Source organism: Mastigoproctus giganteus, chromosome 13, assembly GCF_048544385.1.
Source record: "Mastigoproctus giganteus isolate SK-2022 chromosome 13, ASM4854438v1, whole genome shotgun sequence".
NCBI lineage: Eukaryota > Metazoa > Arthropoda > Arachnida > Uropygi > Thelyphonidae > Mastigoproctus > Mastigoproctus giganteus.
This window is the reverse complement of record NC_143587.1, coordinates 139,288,987-139,311,574: the sequence shown is the minus strand read 5'-3', so window position 1 is coordinate 139,311,574 and position 22,588 is coordinate 139,288,987. Positions and strand designations below refer to the sequence as shown.

The 22,588-nt window shown below is 37.7% G+C and overlaps 1 protein-coding gene across 1 annotated transcript in view; it reads right to left on the bottom strand.

Moving 5' to 3' along the window:
• Window positions 1–22,588, bottom strand: part of SIDL (SIDL trafficking protein particle complex subunit 10) — a 322,468-nt gene that overhangs the window by 78,400 nt on the left and 221,480 nt on the right. The window contains exon 14 of the mRNA XM_090388069.1: window positions 8,398–8,539. Coding sequence (XP_090244195.1) covers window positions 8,398–8,539 — 142 coding nt within the window. The remainder of the gene's footprint in view (window positions 1–8,397; window positions 8,540–22,588) is intronic.

Sequence of the window (22,588 nt, the reverse complement as noted above, 5' to 3'; positions counted from 1 at the left end):
CTAGATATACCGTAGGTTATATACCGTACTAGATAGCGTTAGTTGAACTTCGTTAGCAGTTAAATTGTACGTTTAAATAAATACATATAACGACTTAGATTACAAACGTAATATAATTAATAACATAACATAATTAATAAATTAATAGAATCATGACTCAGACCAGAGCAGCAAAGCAAAAGGCTCAAGCTAATGGAAGTGCTGTGGCTCAGAGCAGAACTGAGGGGGGCAGTTGTCCTCTGACTGAAAGCCTTATAAAATGCACTGTTTGCTTGATGTTTGCAGAGCAATTGGGTACGAGACATGATACTGCCAAGGGGGATGTCTTTGTGTGTGCGCGATGCAAGGAGTGTATCGATATCAGGCAACAACTCGGCGTTCTTGTGGGCCTATATGAGAGCTTGAAGGACAGGGTGGATGCCCTCGAAGAAACTAAATTGAGGGGCCCATCAAGCTCTCAGCTGCCCACATCAACGGCAGAGCTTGCACTTGGGCATCGCGTGACACAGAGACAACCCCTAAGGCATAATGCGCTGGTCCCGAAGGAACTAGTAGTTGTTGGTGACTCTGTTGTCAGGGAAACGGGGAACATGCTTTGTAAAAAAGATAGGTGGAACAGGACCAGGGTATGTCTGCCAGGGGCAAAGGTTGATGACGCTGTAGAGCGAATATCATCTTTTAAGGGCACAAAAGGTGATATAGTTGTACACGTTGGCACTAATAATATTAAGAGTAGGAGACCGGCAGAATTACTTAACAAGTACAGGTCACTGTTGAACAAAAGCCGAGAATTAGGGTGGAATTTGAAAGTGTCTGCAATTCTGCCCAGACATGATAGGAGGGAGTATATGATGAGAGCCTTGTCGATCAATTCGGCCCTGGAAAGATTGTGCAAGGCTCAAGGGGTAGAATTTTTTTCAGCCTGGACTGTACTTGTTAACAGGAGAGATTGCTTCTACAGGGATGGGATACACTTAAATAGAAAGGGTGCAAGAATATTTGCTGATGCTATCGAGGCAGTGTTAGGTGGGTCGGAAAACTGCTAGCTTGGGGGGAGACAAAGACCAATAGATTGACAGTAGCCACTGGCAGAGGTGAAAGAGATTCTTGCACTGCTTCTATTAGAATGAGCAGAAACCTGAAAAACAAGATGCATGGTATTTCAGAGACAGCTGGGAGCCATTGCGGTACAAGTAAACACATGGGTTGTGTTAGGGTAGCTAAGAATAAAAACAGGTGCAGGTATACTTGCGTGTACACCAATGCTAGGAGTTTAGTAAATAAATTTGATGAATTTGAGGTATTGCTCAAAACATCGAAGGCAGATATTGTTGGGATATCAGAGACGTGGTGTCACACAGAAATAAGGGATGCAGAACTGCAATTTGGGGAGTACAACGTCTACAGAAAGGATAGACAGGATAGGAAGGGGGGAGGGGTTATGCTATTAGTTAAGAAACACATAAAAACCAAGGAAGTGAAGCCAGTCGACATCGCTGGACAGTGCAGTGTGGAGTCAGTTTGGTGTGACATAAACATTGGGAGATCAAAATTGAGAGTAGGAGTGTGCTATAGGCCTAATGACTCTGATGAGTATAATAAGGAACTGTACAGGGAAATAGAGTGGGCCAGTAAATCAGAGTGTCTTATAATGGGAGATTTTAATTTCCCAGATATTGACTGGAATTTGGGGGCTGGTTACTCACACACTAGCAGGGCTTTTGTGGATTTATTGGATGATTGTTTTCTACATCAGCATGTCCGGGAGGCAACTAGAGGGAGTAATACCCTTGATTTGATTATCAGCAGTGATTCTTCATGCATTAAGAATCTGCAGATAAATGAACCACTAGGTGGCAGTGATCACAGTGTGCTGAAGTGGGATTTACTCAAAGAGGTAACTACCATTAGGGGTAAAGGGAAGGGTTATTGCTTCCGTAAAGGCGACTACGATGGACTGAGACAGTATTTAAATTCTATACAGTGGGACCAACTGATGATGTTACCAACAGCAAATTCAAAATGGGAAGCATTCAAAGAACTTATCTTGGAAGCTACTAGGCTTTACATACCAACTAAGAAATATTGTTCAAGGTTTAGGCCAGAATGGATGTCAGATGAACTAATGAGGCATATGGCAGAGAAGAAAAATGCATGGGATACATACAAATTAACACATGACACAGAAGCCTATGATAGATACAAGTTGATATGCAACCAAGTTACAAAGGAGGTTAGGCAGGCGAAGGCAGATTATGAGAAATCCTTGGCAAGGGATGCAAAGAAAAACAGCAAAGAGTTCTTTACTTATGTAAACTCTAGAAGGAAGGGGATGAATCAGATTGGTCCACTTGATATTGATGGGTCAAGTGTTGATGATCCTGCTCAGGTAGCTAACAAACTAAATGAATATTTTGCATCGACATTCACACATGAGGAGTTATTCAGCGAGGGGAATGCCAGAGGTGTATTCAACTCTAGCAGTAAGCTACAGAATCTTGACATAACTGGGAGTAAAGTGGAGGAGAAACTGTTGAAGATAAACACAAGAAAGGCACCCGGGGTGGATGGGATCTATCCAGTTATATTAAAGGAGGCAGCAAAGGAAGTAAGCAAACCCTTAGCCATAATTATGAGAGCTTCCTTGGACTCAGGGGAGGTACCCATAGACTGGAGATGTGCAAATGTGACCCCAATTCACAAAGGAGGATCAAAGGCTGACACAAGTAATTATAGACCTGTGAGCTTAACTTCTGTTCCAGGAAAATTAATGGAGGCACTGGTTAAAGAAGCACTGCAGGATCATTTAGACAAGACTTCAGTTATATCTCAGACACAGCATGGTTTTGTTAAGGGGAAGTCTTGCCTGACCAACTTGATTGGATACTATGATGCAGTCACAAAAGAACTGGATGCAGGGAATAACTTTGATATTATATACTTGGACCTTAGAAAGGCTTTTGATACTGTTGCACATGGAAGACTGCTACACAAATTGGAGCAGTGTGACATTGGAGGCAAATTGCTGCTATGGGGATAAAGGGGTGGTTGAGGGGGAGAAGACAGAGAGTGGTAATCAATGGACACTGCTCATCATGGACTGATGTTATTAGTGGAGTCCCTCAGGGCTCAGTGTTGGGTCCATTATTGTTTTCTGTATTTATAAATGATATTGATGATGGTATATCGGGCTTAATGTCCAAGTTTGCAGACGATACAAAGGTTGGCAGGGTTGTCAAGGACACTACTGACACTATGCTGCTGCAACAGGATCTGGAAAGGTTGAGCAGATGGGCTGAGAGGTGGCAAATGAAGTTTAACATTGACAAATGTAAAGTACTACACATGGGAAACAGCAACCCCAGAGCAACGTATCAACTCTGTGTACTACACTGACAGTGGTAGAGAATGAAAGGGACTTGGGGGTGGTTGTGCAGGCAGATATGAAGTTCTCTGAGCAGTGCAGACGGGCTGCAAGAGTAGCTCATGGAGTATTGTCAATGATATACAGGAATTTTTCCAGCAGGGATAAGGAGGTGATTATTCCATTGTATAAGGCGATGGTCAGGCCACACCTAGAGTACTGTATACAGGTCTGGAGGCCTCATTTCAAGAAGGATGTAGAGCTGCTGGAACGAGTACAGAGAAGGGCAACAAGATTAGTGAATGGAACAAAGGGGTGCTCTTACGAAGAAAGGCTTAAGTTTTGCAAATTACAGTGTCTGGAGACTAGGCACCATCGAGGTGATCTGATAGAGGTGTATAAAGCCTTGAATGGTTTAAGCATGCTCAATGCTGATGGGATTCTTCCTCTAGCTCAGAAAAATCACCTGAGAGGGCATAAATTCAAATTGAGGAAAGACAGATGTAGGATAGACGTGCGGAAATTTGCCTTTAGCCAGCGGGTGGTTGGTTGGTGGAACAGACTTCCATCCCTTGTGGTGGAGGTTGATAGCCTAAATAAGTTTAAGGCTCAGCTGGACAGGTATTTTGAACGAACAGAGGGGTGAAGTGGAAGTGGGTTTTTTTTTTTTTTTTTTTTTGGCTGATGCTGCATAAGCTTGCTTTCTTGCATCAAATGTCTCTACTAATGCTAATGCTAAAGAAGGCATATGTTTTTTGGAGAAGTGAGTGATCCACGTTTACATGGTCACAGTAGCTGAATATCTGAGTGATTCCGATATTTTGCACAGTATTCAAAGAACTAGTGACAGTAGTGACGTCAAGGGGAGGGGGGGACGAATGAGGCAACTCTGAGGTAAACTTTCCAAAGATGAAATGTTGGCAGATTTGGAAACTGAGTTGAGGCTTTCACTGCGAAGAAAATGTTCCAAAATATAATGAATGGCATACACGCAATAATTAAAAAAACAAACAAACAAACAAAACTGCATGCATTATATCACCAATCTCCAAAAAACCAGTGCGAATTAAGGATTACTGCTAAAGTACATAATGTGGAAACTACTGTATAAAGATCGGTCGTGTGTTTGGGCCATGATGGGCAGTTTGTAGCTTGCGGACAGCAATATGAGAAAACAAAAGGAAATATTTTTTAATGCTAAAATAATGACAGTATACAATTATTCATCAGTATACATTTATATCATCAAATAAATAATCAGAAACGAATGTGTCAAGCGGCAGGAATAATACTTCAGCATAACAACCAGTGCACTAAAAGTAAATACTGCAATTTTATTTTTTTGGGGCAGTGGTGGTTCGGATAATTGAAGATTTGGATAATCGACGTTCTACTGTAGTTTTTTTTTGCACCATCTTTCAAAATATCCTGCCGGCAGCCATGATTGAGGTATTAGCTGTGTTCACAACTCCTGTCATTTCATGTGGATGGAAGCCCTCCATATAGCTGCTGCAGGTTCCACCATCAATCACACTGGTGAACCTCAATGCATTCTATAATGGAGGCTGTTATTTTAGTGTGATGCCAATTCCCGCTGTACTGGGTTTGCAGGGTATGGTGAGTAATGTCCTCCTTCTCTTTCACATCCCACCACCCCTTTCTGTTCTTTCTTTTTTTTTTTTTTTGTGCCAAACCACAAACTGCACTGGATGATGTCTGTGCATGTGCCAATATACTGACCTGCTTTTGTGTTTCTTATTTTGAGCTGACAAAGATGCACAACACCTTAAAAGCTTCTTATAAGGTTTTATATGATTTTGCACATTTTATTTTAGTTCATTGTATAGTTTTTAGCACTTTAATTTATACAATTCTCATTCTTTAATTTTTTATTTTATATGTATATGTAATTAAATTCTCAGATTAAAGATATTTATTTTTAAACAGTTTGCTGGTTGGTATAATATTATTTCATTATTTTAATTCTTTAGTTTCCGAAAAAAAAAAAAAAAAAAAAAACCCACCTTCCTTAGTATGCATGTGTGCCTGCTGATAAAATTTAGTGTAAAAAATGTTTTCCAATAAAATTTTAGCCTAAAGAGTTATAATGGATTCAACAGCCAGGGACATCAGGACTGAAAAGGAACAGGGATGAATATGTTGAAGCTTATCACATTCAATCAGCTCTTTATAATATGTCATCTGACACTGAAACAGAATTCTGTTCAACTGATGGATTCTGAATCTCATTCAAATGCATCTGAATGATATTAGAATGCTATAAACAACAGATGGCAGTGTTACTTGGTGTGATGATTCTTCACAGATGAAATCCATAGGCTAAAAAGTACTGCCTACTTGTTCCAGTATCCCAGAGAGGTGCTCCAAGGCACAAATTAAATGACTCTCACAAATATAAGTGGCAGAAAATGTGGTAATAGGAAAAGAAAGATTATAGAAAAGTTGTGCACATCTCACCCTACCACAGGAACTGTAAAAGGCACTTTTAATTTTGCCAGTCAACTCCATCTGCACACACTTTCTTTTGCTTCTGCTCAAATATTTTAATAATACAATAAAATGCAAACCAAAGAAAACAGAAACAATATGCAATAGCTACAGAGATAAACTATAGACATATTCACACTTCACCTGTTTTTTTTTTGAAAAAAGAGGTAGGAGGCTGAGAGAAAGAATGAACATATTGACCCTTACCAGCATTACTGCCATCTATGAGCACATACAAACATTATTTGCAGATAATATAACAAATCAGTGTTATATCTACTTTCCTAAATTGCAGTAGGATATATATTTAATATGGGTAAGCACAAAACCTGTATAACAGACAATGTGATATCAGTGTATAGGAGAAACCTGGAGCCCGACAAATAAACAAGAACAATGAGATATGATGAAACAACTTTAAGAATTATTTTTGCAATCTATGTACAAAAATTGAATGCAGACACCTAATATATTAGTGGAGGTAAAAACCTTGGCCAGTGTTAATAATATTTTAATGACATTATTTTTTAAAATACCCAGTTTATTTAGTTATATTTTAATAATAATAATAACGTAATTTGAAAACAAGAGTAAAGTAATTAAAGGAAAAACATTAATTCAAAATCAAACCATGGGTTGTGAAACTGACTCACAAAATTAATGTGTCCCAATTTAAAAAAAAAACCACGTTAAAACCACTGGATCAGGATCATTTATTTTTGTAGGAAAAAAATTTTATATCATTAATTGTAATCACTTTGATGTTGCTACAAGAACAGTGGGCTGCAAAAGTTTTCCTTGTTATTTGACAAGAACATGCACAAAGGAGTACCAGCTCCAACAACAGGAACAAAGCACAACCAACTTTCTTGTATAAAACAGCTTTGATTGAAATTAAAATGTCACTAACTACATGGAAATTTTTAACAATTGCCCACAATAAGGAATAAAAGTTAAAAGCCAGTTACTCTTTTACACTGTAGTAAAAAATTGATACATCAGTTTGCCATTACCAATGAGTACAAAATTTTGCTGAGAAATGTAGCCATATTGCATGTGGAGGGAGAACCAGCAGATGGCAACAATGAAGCAGGCCTGACTTCTGCATGTAAAATAGCTCTGATTTAAAAAAAAAAAAAGTCACATACCATTCGGAAATTTTTTAAACAATGGTCCTGCATAGAAAAACAAATGTTAAAAGCTAGGTATTCTCTTACAATATTGGTAAAAATTTGATACATTACTGCCGTTGCCTATACAGCATAGCAGATGTGGGAGAATGAGCTCTGATGGCAGATAAAATTCAGTTCAATGTATTGAATGTAGTGAGACCTTCATTAAATAAAAATAAATGCATTAATCAAAAAACATACCAGCTTATAACAGTACACAAACAAAACTGCAAATTTTCATTAACTCCATTCAAGTTCATTATAACGATGTTTTTCTGTAAGTGGTTTAGGCAAGCATCATTATAAGGTTTCTGAATTAGACAAGTACAGGAGCCAATTTCGACTTGGAATTTCACTGTAGACAAATTTCAAATAATTCGTATTAAAATGCATAAGAAAACCTATGTCATTTTTCAGGGAATGGTAAGAAGTTTGAAATACATTACATTTTGAACAAGATTATATCAAATTAATGAGATATACAGTAGTACCAACCTTTGAAAAAAATTTTGTATAACATATATTATAAATTTGCATTATTTAACCTCAGTTTAGTTTAGTTTGGTTTAATTTAATTTTTCACTGATCCTCACAGTCCTTTTTTGATCTGAAGATAGTAATTATCAAAAATTCTGAAACATCAAATTTATCACTTTAGTATCTGTTTGTACTGCTAAAAGTATAATAAACTATTAGACTTGCACTTCTGCATGGTAAGAGTGTTTTTCTCAAATATTAGTTCGGTAACAGAACTTTATAGAAAACATATGAACAAAGATCAATTAACATTAAACTTGTATACTATGTATAAATTACTATTCGAATAGCCTAGCAATTAGAATATAAATTATACATAGTATAATATCTCAGGTAATATGCAATACAGCACATGTGGTTCTGGTGCACTTCTATATTCCTGTTATGTAATCTTGATTAACTATTTTATATTTAGAAGAATGAATTGTTTATGTATTAACCACAGGGGGGCTCACATTTGGTGAGTATGGGCTTGGCACAACCAGGGTCCTGAGCTGGATATCATCATTCTCCTCTTTCTTGGTGATTCCCTTCTACTCTCTTTCTCTCTCTCTCTCGGAGTAATTTAGAAATTTTTTTTTTTTTTTTTTTTTGGCTGGTGCAGTATAAGCCTTAGGCTTCCTTGCACCATATGGCTAATAATAATAATAAATATAAGAATAATAATAATAATAATAATAAACATAAACAATTCAACATATACCCAATATTCTGACCTGTGTTATGTCCTTATCACAGTAAATCAAATAGATGGTCATAAACCTATTACCACTGCAAAAACATATCAAAACATAAACAGCACCAAAATTTCTATACCTTCAAGTGGACGGAGTTCAATTGTTGGGGGTTTATATATCACTGAAAATGTTACTGCAGGACATATGCATGGAAGAATAAAATAGACATTTCCCCATTCAATACACAACTGATTCAGAGAATAAGTGCCAGTTTGTTTAACCTAAAAAATAAACAAATATACCGCAGAAATTATTAAAAGTGATTTCAAAAATCAAAACTTAGCTCATATTATAATTATAACAATTAATAATAATCATATATCTCTATTAATATAATGGAGACAAGATACAAGCAGACAGTGTCTATAGCACATAAAAAGGGCAGTCCTTGTAAAATGTTTTAAAATTTAGTCATACAGTATATTAAATGATGCATTTTTCATATAGTTCACTAACTTTAACTTACTATTAAGTCAGAAATGTCATCAGATATTTTAAATAAGGAATTGATCAGTATTAATATAATATAATGGAGACAAGATACAAGCAGACATAGCACATCAAAAAGGCAGTCCTTGCAAAATTTTCTAAAATTTAGTCACACAGTATATTAAATAAGATCAAATTTTCCTATAGTCCACTCATTTTAACTTAGTACTAAGTTAGAAAGGTCAAAAGATATTTTTAATGAGGAACTGATCAGTACTAATTCATGTACAGTAGGGTTTCAAAGTATGCAAGGGACAGTTCCTGGTACTGCTGTGTAGGGGTTCCTCCTATAGAAAACTATTGTGCTAAGGTTAAACTAGGTGAACTCTTGTAAACCATGTATGCTTGTATATAAATCCTAAAAAGAACAATCAGGATGAGCCTATTACCTATAAAGGATGTGTCATTAGGGATTGTTGTGTTTAAGCTAAAAGACACATTATTGTACTCATTAATCCAAAAGATATCATCTGGTTCAGGTACAGAACTCTCCCTACTTCCAAACGAAAAGCCAATACTGTGCATCTGCAATGATTTTGGCATTTCCCTTTCCATTCCATTTCTTCCCTCTCATGTGTCACCGACTGCTATCATAAAATGATTATGAGTTACAAACATAAGTGACTCATAGTTATTTTATGATGACGGTCATAAATTTTATCAAATATGAATCAGTCGTGAATTTTATCATCATAGAAGCTGATCAAAGAAAGTGTACTGTATTACAAGTACAAAGCACAGATTGCACTACAGACCCCAACACACAAGCTCTACTGGGAATGCACCACAATAACAGATAAGATAATCCTGCATAAGAAGGAAAAGGCTACCTTTCTGCTTGACATAGTGGTGCCCAACACTGGCAACCTCCAGAAAATTAAAGTGGAAGAGATCAAGAAGTACACAGATCCAAGACAGGAGTTCTAAGAGATGTGGCATATGGAACAAGTAACAACCATCCTGATCACTGTCAACCACCAGCACAGCATCAATGAGCCTACACAAGAACTTAGCAGCAAGAGGCCTCCCAGAGAATACCTACAAGGAACTCCAAAAAGTCACAATTCTGAACAACTGTAGGGTAGTCAGAAAGTTCCTTGACCAATAATAGCCAGACACAACAACTACCTGTGCACTTGGTACCAGTACTCATCATGGGATAAAAAATATAAAATTCAAAGTGATAAGACAATATCATAATTTTCAAAGGTGACCGCCTCCTTTATCAACAGGGCACATCCTTAAATAACATCAGCAGGATCATGGCTCATGGCATGTGTTACTGAAAGAGCATGGGAATTATCCTCCATACATGCATGGAGACTGGAAATGGCTTGGGAGTTTACCAGGCAGAACTGTTCATCCTGTTCAAGAATTATGGTCTCAAAGAGGGGGTGAATACAGACTCCCTATCTCCATTGATTTATTATTTATTTTTTTTATTTAACACCAATAGTTTTTTTTTAAAAAACTTATATCATCCCGTCTCATCTTTGAAAGCTTATGCTGTAGATCAGGAATAGATAATTCTAATTTTTTTACTCTTTGTACAGCATGTACATGAATGCAAATTGCTGTAAAGGATGTAAATTACCCCCCCCCCCCCCAGCAATCCTCCCAAAAATTCACAAGAACACAAGAGGAAGAAGCGATAAAGCTATGAGCCATTCTGTACATTTTTGATGCTATGTGCATGAACACACTAGTCACACTCAGAGACTCACTACTTGCTACTGTGCAATCAAAATCAATTGTCATATAGCATGTCCATTTTAATGTGACAAAGTATGGAAATGATTGTTGGAGGTATCTGCTATCAGTCTATATCAGTGGTTCTCAACTGATGTGCAACAGCACCCTAGGGTGCCTCAACAACAATCCAGGGGTACCACATAATTTGGGTTTAACTGTTTAAGTTACTTAAACTTATTATTATTTTTTAAATTTAAGTATTTATTTCATTATAAAAAGTACTTCCTTGTAATTATATTATTATAATAACTATCACATAACATTTTTAAATACAGTAAACCCCTGCTATTCGCAGTATCTGTATTTGCTGTTTCGCGTATTCGTGATCGCTGATTTAATATAAAATTAAACCTAAAAAAATGTGAATTTTAAAGCGCTGTAAATATTATCCGCCATAAAAAAACATGGGCGTGCCTAAAATTATCTTTCCTGGTCAAAACAGCACTCAGTGGGTGGGGGGAGAGAGGTGAAAAAATCGCGAGCATGGATGTTTTTCGCTAATCCTTGTTCAGTATGTGTTATGCGCTTGTAATGGAAGTTTTCGTCGTTTGCTTTTAATTTATATGCTTATAAATTGAATAAATTTATCAATTTATAAATTGATATTTGTAAGCATATCAATTTATAAACTGATATGCTTACAAAAGTGATAAATCTACCATTTTGCAGTGTAAAACAGACTTTTTCGAGTGTGTTAACGGAAGAGAGTGACTTTATTGTGGACAAGTTCTTTCTAACCCGTACAAAAATATGGCTACGAATAACAAGGGAAATGTGAATTTATCAAAGAAGGTGATGACATTAGCGAATAAAATTGAGTTATTAGACAAAATTTCTAATGGTGAAAGTGTCTCCTCAGTGGCAAAACATTATAAATCAATGAGTCAACAGTACGATCAATCAAAAAATCGGAAGAAAAAATCCGCCGTAGTGTCTGGGAAAACGCGCTAATTGCTTCAAAAATTTGCGCTGTAACTCGTGATGTTAAATTAGAAAAAAATGGAAAACTCTTTAAATCTGTGGATAGAAGACCGAACTCAAAATAAAATTCTGTTAAGTTCACTCATCATTCGTGAAAAGGCAAAACTCCTTTATCAACACTTTAGCGAAACTGGTGATAGCACTGGCAGGATAAGTTTTTTTAGTTAGCAAAGGGGCTGGTTTGAAAGATTTGTTTGAAATTTTTAATAAATATTACATTTAATATTAAATTGTTTCTTATTTTCATTTCGATGTCATATGCTTGCATTTCACTATGTACTGTCTCTGTGTACATAGTCATATTACGAAGGTACATATAATACATACGTAGACAAAATTTTAGACTAGTTTTTCTTACATATTTCATACTTTGTAACGGAACCCCTTTATTACTATGGGAGCCATAACTCAGTATTCGCATTTTTGGTATTCGCAACATTTCTCAGGAACGTAACCCCCTCGAATAGCGGGGGTTTACTGTGTTAGATATATATACACAGAAAGAGAAAATCGGATCTAACAGGCAGAAAATTGAGTGGGGTGCCACAAAATAAAATTAATTAATTAAGGGTGCCATTATTAAAAAAAAGTCAAAACCACTTGTCTGTATAGACAGTAGAATATACTGTTACATGCCAGTGTCACTTATCTGTGGCTTTCTGTGTACAGCTAAGTACACAGTATACTGGCTTGTAACAATACATCTGATTTCTTGTGGGGGGGGGGTTAGGGGGATGCACCTAATAAACTGTCTAATGCTTGTATATTTTATGTTGTTAATAATCTGATATAAGGAAAGCAATCCATGTTAACTCTCATTTAATTCAGTCTATCAGATAAGAACATTATTATTATTCTTATATTATTTCTTCCTAATGGGAGTTCCAATCTGTGACAGGTCCTGATACCAAGTGCATAGGGTAGTTGTTATATTTGGTGTTACTGTTGGTTGAAAACTCTGACTATCCTGCAGGTGTACGTGTTCTTTGGGAGACCTATTGCTGCTAGGCAGTTATGTTGGGTCTTTGGCACCATACCAGTGGTTGATATGATGGTCATTACGTGTTGCATATGCCACATCCCTTTGTTCTCCTGTCTTAGATTCATGTACTTCCTGGTCTTTTCTTTGTGGGTTTTCTGGAGGTTGCCAGTGTGGGACACCACTACATCAATCAGATAGTCCTTATCTTTCTTGTTGACAAAGGGTTGTCTGGTCTGTTGTGCGGGATTGTCCTGTCCATTATTATGGTGTGATTCAAGTACAGCTTATGAACTGGGGTCTCTAGTATGGGGTCCGTATTTGTAACACGGTATATTTTCTTTGATCAACTGGTATTTCCTTGCTAGCTTCTGATGTATTATCCTGGCTACTTGGTCATGTTTACAAGTGTACTCTATCTGGGTAATCACCTTGCATCATGCAATGATGTGTGGAGACTGCTTGCTTAGGTTAAGTGGGGTATGCTGCTTGTCTATCTTAGGGCCTTCTTCCACTTGTCTTCTATTCTGGATATCATTTCTTTACACTTCAGCTGCTTTGGGTTGTATTTCTTCTTGCTCTTCCTCCTCTGGTAATCCTTCAGGTTAGCTATTGCTATCTTCTGTTGCTCAATAAGGTCTATCAGGTCCATTCCTCCTCCTCCTTTCCGAGCTATTTGTCAGTCCCTCCACGGCAGACTTTGGTGGTGTTGGCAGCTCTTGGTCATCATTGCCCTTGTCTTTATCATGATAATCTCCAGCTCAGTATTAGTCCAATCTATGATCCCGAAGGAGTATGTTGACACTGGGACTGCATAGGTGTTTATGGCTTTAACCGTATTCTCTCCATTCAGCTTTGCTTTGAACAGGCTCCTTAGTCTCTGATGGTACTATTTGGTCAGACAGTCCTTGATCTCCTTGTGTTCTAACTGTTGAGCTTGCATTATCCCCAGGGATTTGTAGGTCTCTTGCCCTGTCATGGCTTCGATCTCTTTATTAGTCTGTAGCTGGCAGTTTCAGCCTACTAATTTACCCTGATGCAATCCTTGGGCCTTGCATTTGTCTATACCAAATTCGATACCAATACTATTGCTGAATTCTTCAGTGATCCAGAGTAGTTGCTGGAGTTGCTTCATGGTTGCTGGATAGAGCTTGATGTCATCCATGTACATCAGACAAACCTGTACACCCTCTCATCCATGTGAGAGGGTGTACAGGTTTTTCCTTCCTTCTTTGAGGTTATATCCATACTTGCTGTTGTTGAGCATGGTGGATAGTGGGTTGAGTGCAAGACAGAACTACAGTGGACTCAGGGCATCTCCCTGAAAGATTCCTCTCCTGAATGGAATCAGTCTGGTTGTGATATTCTTGACCTTGATAGTGGTACTCCATTTTGCCATGGCTGCCTCCAGGAAGTTTGTCACTGTCTGACCGTCTTTGTAGATCTTCAGTGTTTCTATTAGCAAGCTATGAGGCAAGGATTTGAAGGCCCTTGTTGTAACTGGTGTAGGCTGAGCACAGGTTACACTGCTCCTTGTAGGCTTGCTCTATAACTGCGACATCTATGTTTCATTGCTCCTTGCATCCTTTGCTTGTCTGCTTGCACCCTTTCTGCTGTTCCACGACGTTCTGGCTTTCCAAGCAGTCTGATAACTTCTTGGTTATGCAGGTAGTCCGGATCTTGTACATTGTTGGGAAACAGGTGATTGGCCTGTATTTCACTGGGTTTCTTGTATCTTTGTCTTCAGACTACAGATATGTGATTCCTTGAGGGAACACTGGGATTGTCTCTGGGTGACTTATCATACAGGTCAACTGCTCTACTATGTGCTTGTTGTGTGCAGTGAGCTTATTGTACCAGTAGTTGCGGACGATATCTATTCCTGGGGTTTGCAAGTTGTGGGATTTCCCGATTAACAGTTGTACTTTCCCTCCTGAATCTCCCATCTCTTGTTAGTCCTTGGTTTTCTTCCATTCTAGTTCTGTCTAGGGACCTGGGCTGTTATGTCTTACTTCAGTGCTCCATGTGTTACCCCAGAACTCCTCAATCGTCTTCTGCTTGGGGGCTCTGTTTTCGTCTTTCCCTGCCTTGTTCAATGCTGCACACTCTCTTTCTGAGTGTGAGGACGTTCTGCTTCTGTGTGTCTAAGTATTCTCCTATTCTCTGATTTTTGGTTTTGTGTCTGCTGTGGACATTGTTTCTGTTGAAGATGCTCTTCACTTTCCCAATCAATTTCGTACTCCTATTACTTTGTTGGTACTGGGTCAATTGGCCTATCTTGACTCTTAATTCTTCTATCTTCTGCTGAAGTCTTTTTTGTCAAGCTAGCAGTTGTCTTTTCAGTTTTTCTGCTGCTGGTCTCTTGTTTCTCTTCCATTAAACCTAGTGACTGCTTTGGCAGCACAGTACATGGCTGTGTGGATGGCCTCCAGTGTTGCACTGTTTTTATAGAGGTAATGTGGTATTATTTGCTGACTGAGGTAGTCTGTGACTGGTCACAGGATTCTGCTGGTTCTCTGCTTGGGTATCATGTGGTTGTTTGAGGGCCCATTCCCTCTAATTCTGTTAGGGCCTTCTTCCACTTATCTTCTATTCTGGATATCATTTCTTTACACTTCAGGTGCTCTGGGTTGTATTTTTTTAGCATTAGCATTAGTAGAGGCATATGATGCAAGAAAGCAAGCTTATGCAGCATCAGCCAAAAAAAAAAAAAAAACCACGCTTCCATTTCACCTCTCTGTTCGTTCCAAGTACTCGTCCAGCTCAGCCTTAAATTTATTTAGGCTTCCGCACATCCACAACAAAGGATCGAAGTCTGTTCCACCAAACAACCACCCGCTGGCTAAAGGCAAACTTCCGCACATCTATCCTACATCTGTATTTTCTCAATTTGAATTTATGCCCTCTCAAATGATTATTCTGAGCAAGAGGAAGAATTCCATCAGCATTGAGCATGCTCAAACCATTCAAGGCTTTATACACTTCAATCAGGTGTATTTCTTCTTGTTCTTTCTCCTCTGGCTTCACATTGTCCATATTCTTTGTTGTTGGTTGCTCACATCCTGCTTGATTCTTTCCAAGATTGCAGGAGCTATCAGGTTCTTTGTGACGATGGTCCTTCTCTGGGCTGGTATTCACTGTTCGGTGACTTGAATATCCGGGAATCATTCCAACCACTTGGTATGTAGTCTTGACCTGTACATTGTCATATTGGTTATGTCGTAGTATGTTCGCATGATGAGCGTATTCATTTTGATGCTTCACTCTATGCATTGGCATTTTCTTCCTTCCTGGGTGGTCACTAGTGGAAGTTGCACAGGAAGCACTTCCAGTTGGTTGGGCTGGGTGGTCTTGGCGTTGCCTTGTGGTAGTCACATGGGGATAACGGCACTTGCTCTACTGTCTTCCTCGGGAGACAGTCTCTGACTTTTTGAACCAACCCGTCTGCCTAAGGCTTGAATGCAAATAATAATAATAAGGCCACAAGGTCTTATTATTATTACTGAATTTCTGCAAACTGAAGGTAACTTAGTTTATAACAGGCATTTTTCGCTGATAATTATTAATTTTACATTAAATTTTAATTAACAGCAATATGTTCTTATCTTCAATATTTATTTGTAATATCAATCTATATACAGGCAGTTCCAACTTTGAGTTTTTGCATTGTGAGGTTTTTTTATTTTTATTTTCCAAGTACCAACAAAATCGAAAATATGAATATTAATTGCAAAAAATGAATGTTAAACATTCATAAATACCGCATTTCAAACCACGCTCACAACTATACAATATAGTGTACCCCACTTTATGATATTAATCCATTCCAGAGGCACCATCGTATAGTGAAAATATCATAATGTGAACCCAATAACACATTGTTTTTTGGTTATTTGTTCGAAGACCTCGGAAGTTGAAATTTTCACTATATAACTAAGCTATCTATCTCTCTAAAAGATCATTTTTATAATGAAAATTGTATTAGTTACCAACTAGAACATTTCATCATATGTTCTGTTATAAGAAGCAATTTTGAACGCTTGTTATTTGTTTGTTTGTTATTTGGTTTTTAGGAGCATTAGCAACTAAGGCCATATTGCTCCGGGGATATGCGGTGGTCATTCCCTGACCTTTCCGCATCCTCCGTATTTGGTGGTCACGGGCTCGAACTCCGGTCTAAATCAAGAAGCGTGTGCTACGCACTGCTGCTCCTGCCCACCTGGCTACGGAGGCGCCGCAATTTTGAACGCCTTTGTGATATTTTTCTAAAATACATTTCTGGAGTACACGACCATAAAACAATAAAAACAATTTGCACTTTCCGGTTTATTGGGCTTTTCTGTTAGTGCAATCAATTATAAACGGGTAGTAAACTTGATGTTACTGCATTTGCAAAAATACTGATAGCTGGATTTGCATGGGTTTTTATGTTATTATGGTGAAATGTGTTTTCCCTTCACTGAAATCTTCAATGATATAAAAAAACAAATAAATTTTCAGAATTTTCTCTTCATTCCAAGATTGGTTTTCGCATAACTTTGTGCTTGAAGTAAAACAATATTGTGAAGATAAAAATATTCCTTTTCTGTGATTCTGATTTTAGTTAATGCACCTAGCCACCCACCATTTCTGCAACATCACCACCCTAATGTTAAAATAATTTTTTTGCCACCAAATATGACAACTTTTGCAGCCAATGGAGCAGTGTTATTTCAATGTTTAAACTGCATTCTTCTGGAGACATTTGACATGACAACTAATGCAATGGATAAGGGGAGAGGTCCAACACTTAAAAGAATTTTGGAAAGAATTCTATTTTAGATGAAATTAAAATAATACAACAAACCTGGGACAAAATTACAGAGAAGAACATGAAGAGTGTTTGGAATAAACTGTGTCCTCAGTTTATTGGTAATTTTGAAGGATTTCAAGAACCATCAGAGATCGTACAAAATGAAACAGAAGTGGTCATAACCAAGTGCAGCTTGATGTTTCTTCAACTGATGTCACTGATCTGTTTCAAGAACACAATGGAGATCTCACAAATGAAGACCTTTTTCAAATAACAAGATGTGAAGAAGAGGAGGAAGAAGATTTAACAGCTGAAACTCCAGTTCGTTCCTTCACTCTCAAGGGGTTAGATGAAGCTTTTCAACGCATAGAAAAAGCAATTGAGATTTTCGAATCACATGATTCAAATTTGGAGCGTACTAGGAAAGTTGCTACAGATTTAAAAAATGCTTATGCAGCATGCTATCATCAAATTTATAAAGAAAAGAGAAGACTACCTTGGAAACAAACGCCTCTTGATGCATTTCTGAAGAACACGACTCCTTGTGCTTCCAACAAATCAACAAGTATTGAGACAACAAACCAACAAGTGCGCATTTAGTCGATGATGATGATGAAGAATAAACATTCTTTAACATTTGTAAGTTGTTGTTTGTTGTTTGGTTGGTTTTTAGGAGCATTAGCAACTAAGGCCATATTGCTCCGGGATATGCGGTGGTCATTCCTTGACCTTTCCGCATCCTCCGTATTTGGTGGTACATTTGTAAGTAATTTCTTTATTATAATTTGCATGATTTAACAAGCTATGTTTTTATTTATTTGGATAAATCAATCATTGTTTAAGCATAAACTAATTAGCTAACTAATTTCATTGTTGAGAACGTAAACCCTGTTTTTAACATTACATCTATGGGAAGTAAATTCCTGCTTTACGAGCGTGCGTTAGGAACGAATTAACTTGTAAAGTCGGGAACTACCTGTACATTAAGTATCATTATTTTTTAATAAGAAAAATTTTTTGTGAAGCAACTATCCTAGTTATGTTAGAAATTACAACCATAAAACTGCATCTAAACCAAGCTCTATTATTTTTGGATAATGTTAATATCCTTATACACAGTGTTCGACAAATTTATTCAAGGTCTAGTTGCCATGGCCAAAAATTATATGCCAGCTGGGGTAAATTGCAAGGACCCAGCATATTTATCAAAATATGTTTTACATTCGAGTCACACAATGAAGTTATTGTTATTTGTTATTTAGTTTTTAGGAGCATTAGCAACTTAAGGCCATATTGCTCCGGGATATGCGGTGGTCATTCCCTGACCTTTCCGCATCCTCCGTATTTGGTGGTGACGGGCTCGAACCCCGGTCTAATCAAGAAGCATGTGCTACGCACTGCTGCTCCTTCCCACCTGGCTACGGAGGCGCCACACACAATGAAGTGAAAATACTGTTATATCCCTTGCATGTTAGCGTAAATTCACGTAATGTCAACTTTTCAAAGCAAAAATTACATCAATCAACCTCATGCTATAATATTAAACAGAGTTTACAATTAAGCTATGAAAATTAAAGGTCTTATAATTCTTTTACATGATTTACTTTTATCTACATGGTAAATTACTTGTAAATGATATACTGACTATTACCAGTGTACTGAAGTCATCATCATCATCATCAGCCATTTTCAATCCACTGCAGGATGAAGGCCTCTCCAGCAACTTTCCAGTTCCTTCTGTTTTGAGCACTGGCCATCCATTTACTACTCAAAAACTCATGAATTTCATCTATCCATCTCCGCCTTTGTTTTCCAGGTTTTCTTCTAGCTCCTCTTGGGTACCATTCTGTTATTTTCTTAGTCCATCTGTCATCATGTCTTCGAGCTGTGTCTCCTGCCCAAGACCATTTTAGTTCTTTAGTTTTGATAAGAATGTCCTTTACTTGAGTTTGCTGCCTAATCCATGTGTTTCTCTTCTTATCTAACAGTCTGATTCCCAATATAATTTGTTCCATTCTTCGCTGTGTAGTTCTTAGCTTCTCTTCCATTCTTTTGGTGAGTGCCCAAGTTTCACTTCCATAAGTCATGGTGGGGAGTATACATTGAATCATTATTTTACGTTTCAGACAAACTGGGATATTGCTCTTCAGTATGGGACTATATTTCCTGAATGCTATCCATCCAAAATTTATTCTTCTCTTGACTTCCAGCCATTTATCATTATTACAGCTAATAACTTGTCCCAGATAAGTATATGACTCCACCTTTTCAATTACTACTCCTTCAATCATTATTTCCCTTTCCGTGGCATACTTGTTCATCATTACTTTTGTTTTAGCCATATTCATCTTTAGTCCAAAATCCTTACTAACTGTGCATAACTGATTAAGATTTTCCTCTAATTCTTTGGGATTGTGGCTTATGACCACAATGTCATCTGCAAATCATAAATGGTTTAGGTACTCTCCTTTCATATTGACTCCTTTCTGCGACCAGTCTAATCTTCTGAAAGCTTCCTCAAGGGCAGCAGTAAACAGCTTCGGAGATATTGTGTCTCCTTGTCAAACTCCTTTCTCGATTTTAAATTTGCTTAAGGCTCTGAGAGGCATCAGTAAAATGAATGAGGACAAAATTTTCAAGATTATAAATGATGCTAGAACTAGGGGACATAAATTCAAGTTACGGGGGGAAATGTTTAGATTGGATTGCAGGAAGTTCTATTTTAGCCAGCGAGTTATAAATTACTGGAATAAGTTGCCTTCATGGGTGGTAGAGGCCGACAGTTTGGGGAAATTCAAAGGTCATCTGGATAGTACTTTCGGGTAAGGGAAGCACATAGGATGATAGGTTTAATTTCCTTTTTATTTATTTTTTATTTTATTAATTATTATTATTTAGTTATTTATTTTTATTTTTTTGTTTTTATCATTGTTTTGTTCGGATTTATTTTTTTTAATTTTATTTTATTTTATTTTATTTTTTTTTTTTGGCTGGTGCAGCATAAGCCATAGGCTTTCTTGCACCATGCGGCCGTTACTAATACTAATACTAATACTAATACTATTTGCTACTGTCCTTGTCTAGTCTAATAAAGGATGTAGCACTCTCATATATTTTCTTCAAAATCATAATATATGGAGTATCTATGCCTTGTCTTTCCAGTGCCCGAAACATTGCCTTATGCTGCTGTATGGAGTCAAATGCCTTTTCATAATCCACAAATGCCAGGCATAATGGTGTTTTATATTCATTTGCTTTCTCCATTAGCTGTGATATTACGTGAAGGTGATCCATAGTTGAGAATCCTGTCCTAAAGCCAGCTTGCTCTTTCGGTTGATTCTCATCAAGTATTCTTTCTAATCTGTTAGTAATGACCCTTGTGAACAACTTGTAGATATGTGATAACAAGCTAATTGGTCTATAATTTCCAATTTCTGATTTATCTCCTTTCTTATGCAGCAAAACTATAATTGCATTATTCCACTGCTTAGGCATCACACCTTTTCTAATACACTTTGTGAAGAGCCTTGCCAGTTTTTGTGTTATGTCTCTACCTCCCAATTTTATCAACTCTACAGTAACTTCATCTTCCCCGGGGCTTTCCGATTCTTCATTTTCTTCAATGCATGTTCTACCTCATCAGGAAGAATATCGGGTATGTCGTATGTGTTGCTACTTTGCAATCCATCTTCCCCACTGCTGGTATCATTCCCTCGCTCCTTGTATAATTCTCTATAGTAGTCTTCTGCTATTTGAATTATGCCTTCTCTGCTGTTTATAAGTACACCATCGCTATTCTTCAGTTTCAGTATCATTTGTCTTTCTGTATTACTGCTCATGGCTGCTGATTTAAATCCTTTGTTTTCCCTTAATGCTTGTTCTACTTTTCTTGTGTTAAATCTTCTTATGTCCTCTCTGAGTCTCTTTCTAATGGCTTTGCATAACTCAGTATACTCAATTTTCTCCCTGTCAGTGTTTTTCTTGCTCTTCATTTGTCGTCTTTGGTTCATCATGACAAGTGTTTCTTGACTAATTTTTTCTTCTTTGGATTTCTGTTTCCCTATAGGTTTCTTGGGCTTTATCACTTTCAGAAAGTTGTAATATTCCTCGTCGATATTTTGGTCCTGAGCAGTCTGCAGAAGCTCAAACTTGTTCTTAAGTTCCAGTACAAAGGGTACCAGGAAAGTTTTGCAAAACAGCTTTGTTTATTTAATTTTTTCAAAGTAATTCCCTCTACATTCAATACACCTCTCCATCCTCCGAAACCAATCTTTAAACCAGTTCTGCCAAGTTTCACTAGGGAGTAAAGCACACTCGTTGTCCCAAGCCCGTAGAAGGTCCTCATCACTGGAAAACCGTCTCCCTTTTAGCTTCATTTTCACATGCGGGAACAGTGCAAAGTCGCAGGGAGCAAGGTTTGGACTGTAGGGAGGGTGCTCGAGAAGTTTCAGTCCTGTCGTGGTCAAATATTCGGTGCAGGCTTTGGCGCGGTGAGCTGCAGCATTATCGTGATGGAGGTACCAGGTGTCCATTCTTGACTTTGGCCGCAGGTTCTTCGTAGATCCAATGACTTTAGGCAGGCATTGTTCAGTATACCACTTAGCTGTGACTGTCTTCTGCGTCTCCAAAACGACACGTTCCACAATTCCACTCGATTTGAAAAATACAGCTATCATTTTCTTCTTTACAGATCGGGATTTTCTGACAATTACGGGTGTGTCGTCATCATCAAAGACCCAAACTTTGTTTTGAGCCTTGGTCGGCAGATCGTAATAGTACAGCCAAGTCCCGTCACCTGTCACGATGTTGTTCACATACCGAGATTGTCCCTTATCAAACTTTTTTAACATCTCCTGGCACCAAGTCACACGTCGTGTCATCTGCTCTTCAGTCAATTGATGCGGCACCCAGAGAGAACAAAGTTTCTTCACGTGCAAATGATCTTGCAGAATCGAACGAATTGCTGGTGCATTTAGGCCCAAAGTATCCTCTATCTGTTGGTAGGTCACTCGCCTGTTTTCGTCAAGCATTTTCCTCACAGCAGTAACGTTTTCCTCCGTAACTGACGTTCGTGGCCTTCCCAGCCTCTCAGAATCCTCCAGAGTGAAATTTCCCCTTTGGAATTCTCTATACCACCTGAATATCGTTGTACGATGTGAACAATCATCATCTAATGCAAGAGTCATTTCTTCTAAGCACTGGTCTATGGTTAAACCACGCACGAAATTATACCGCAAAACTGTCCTTATCTCATTTCGTGACCACGATGCCATCGCA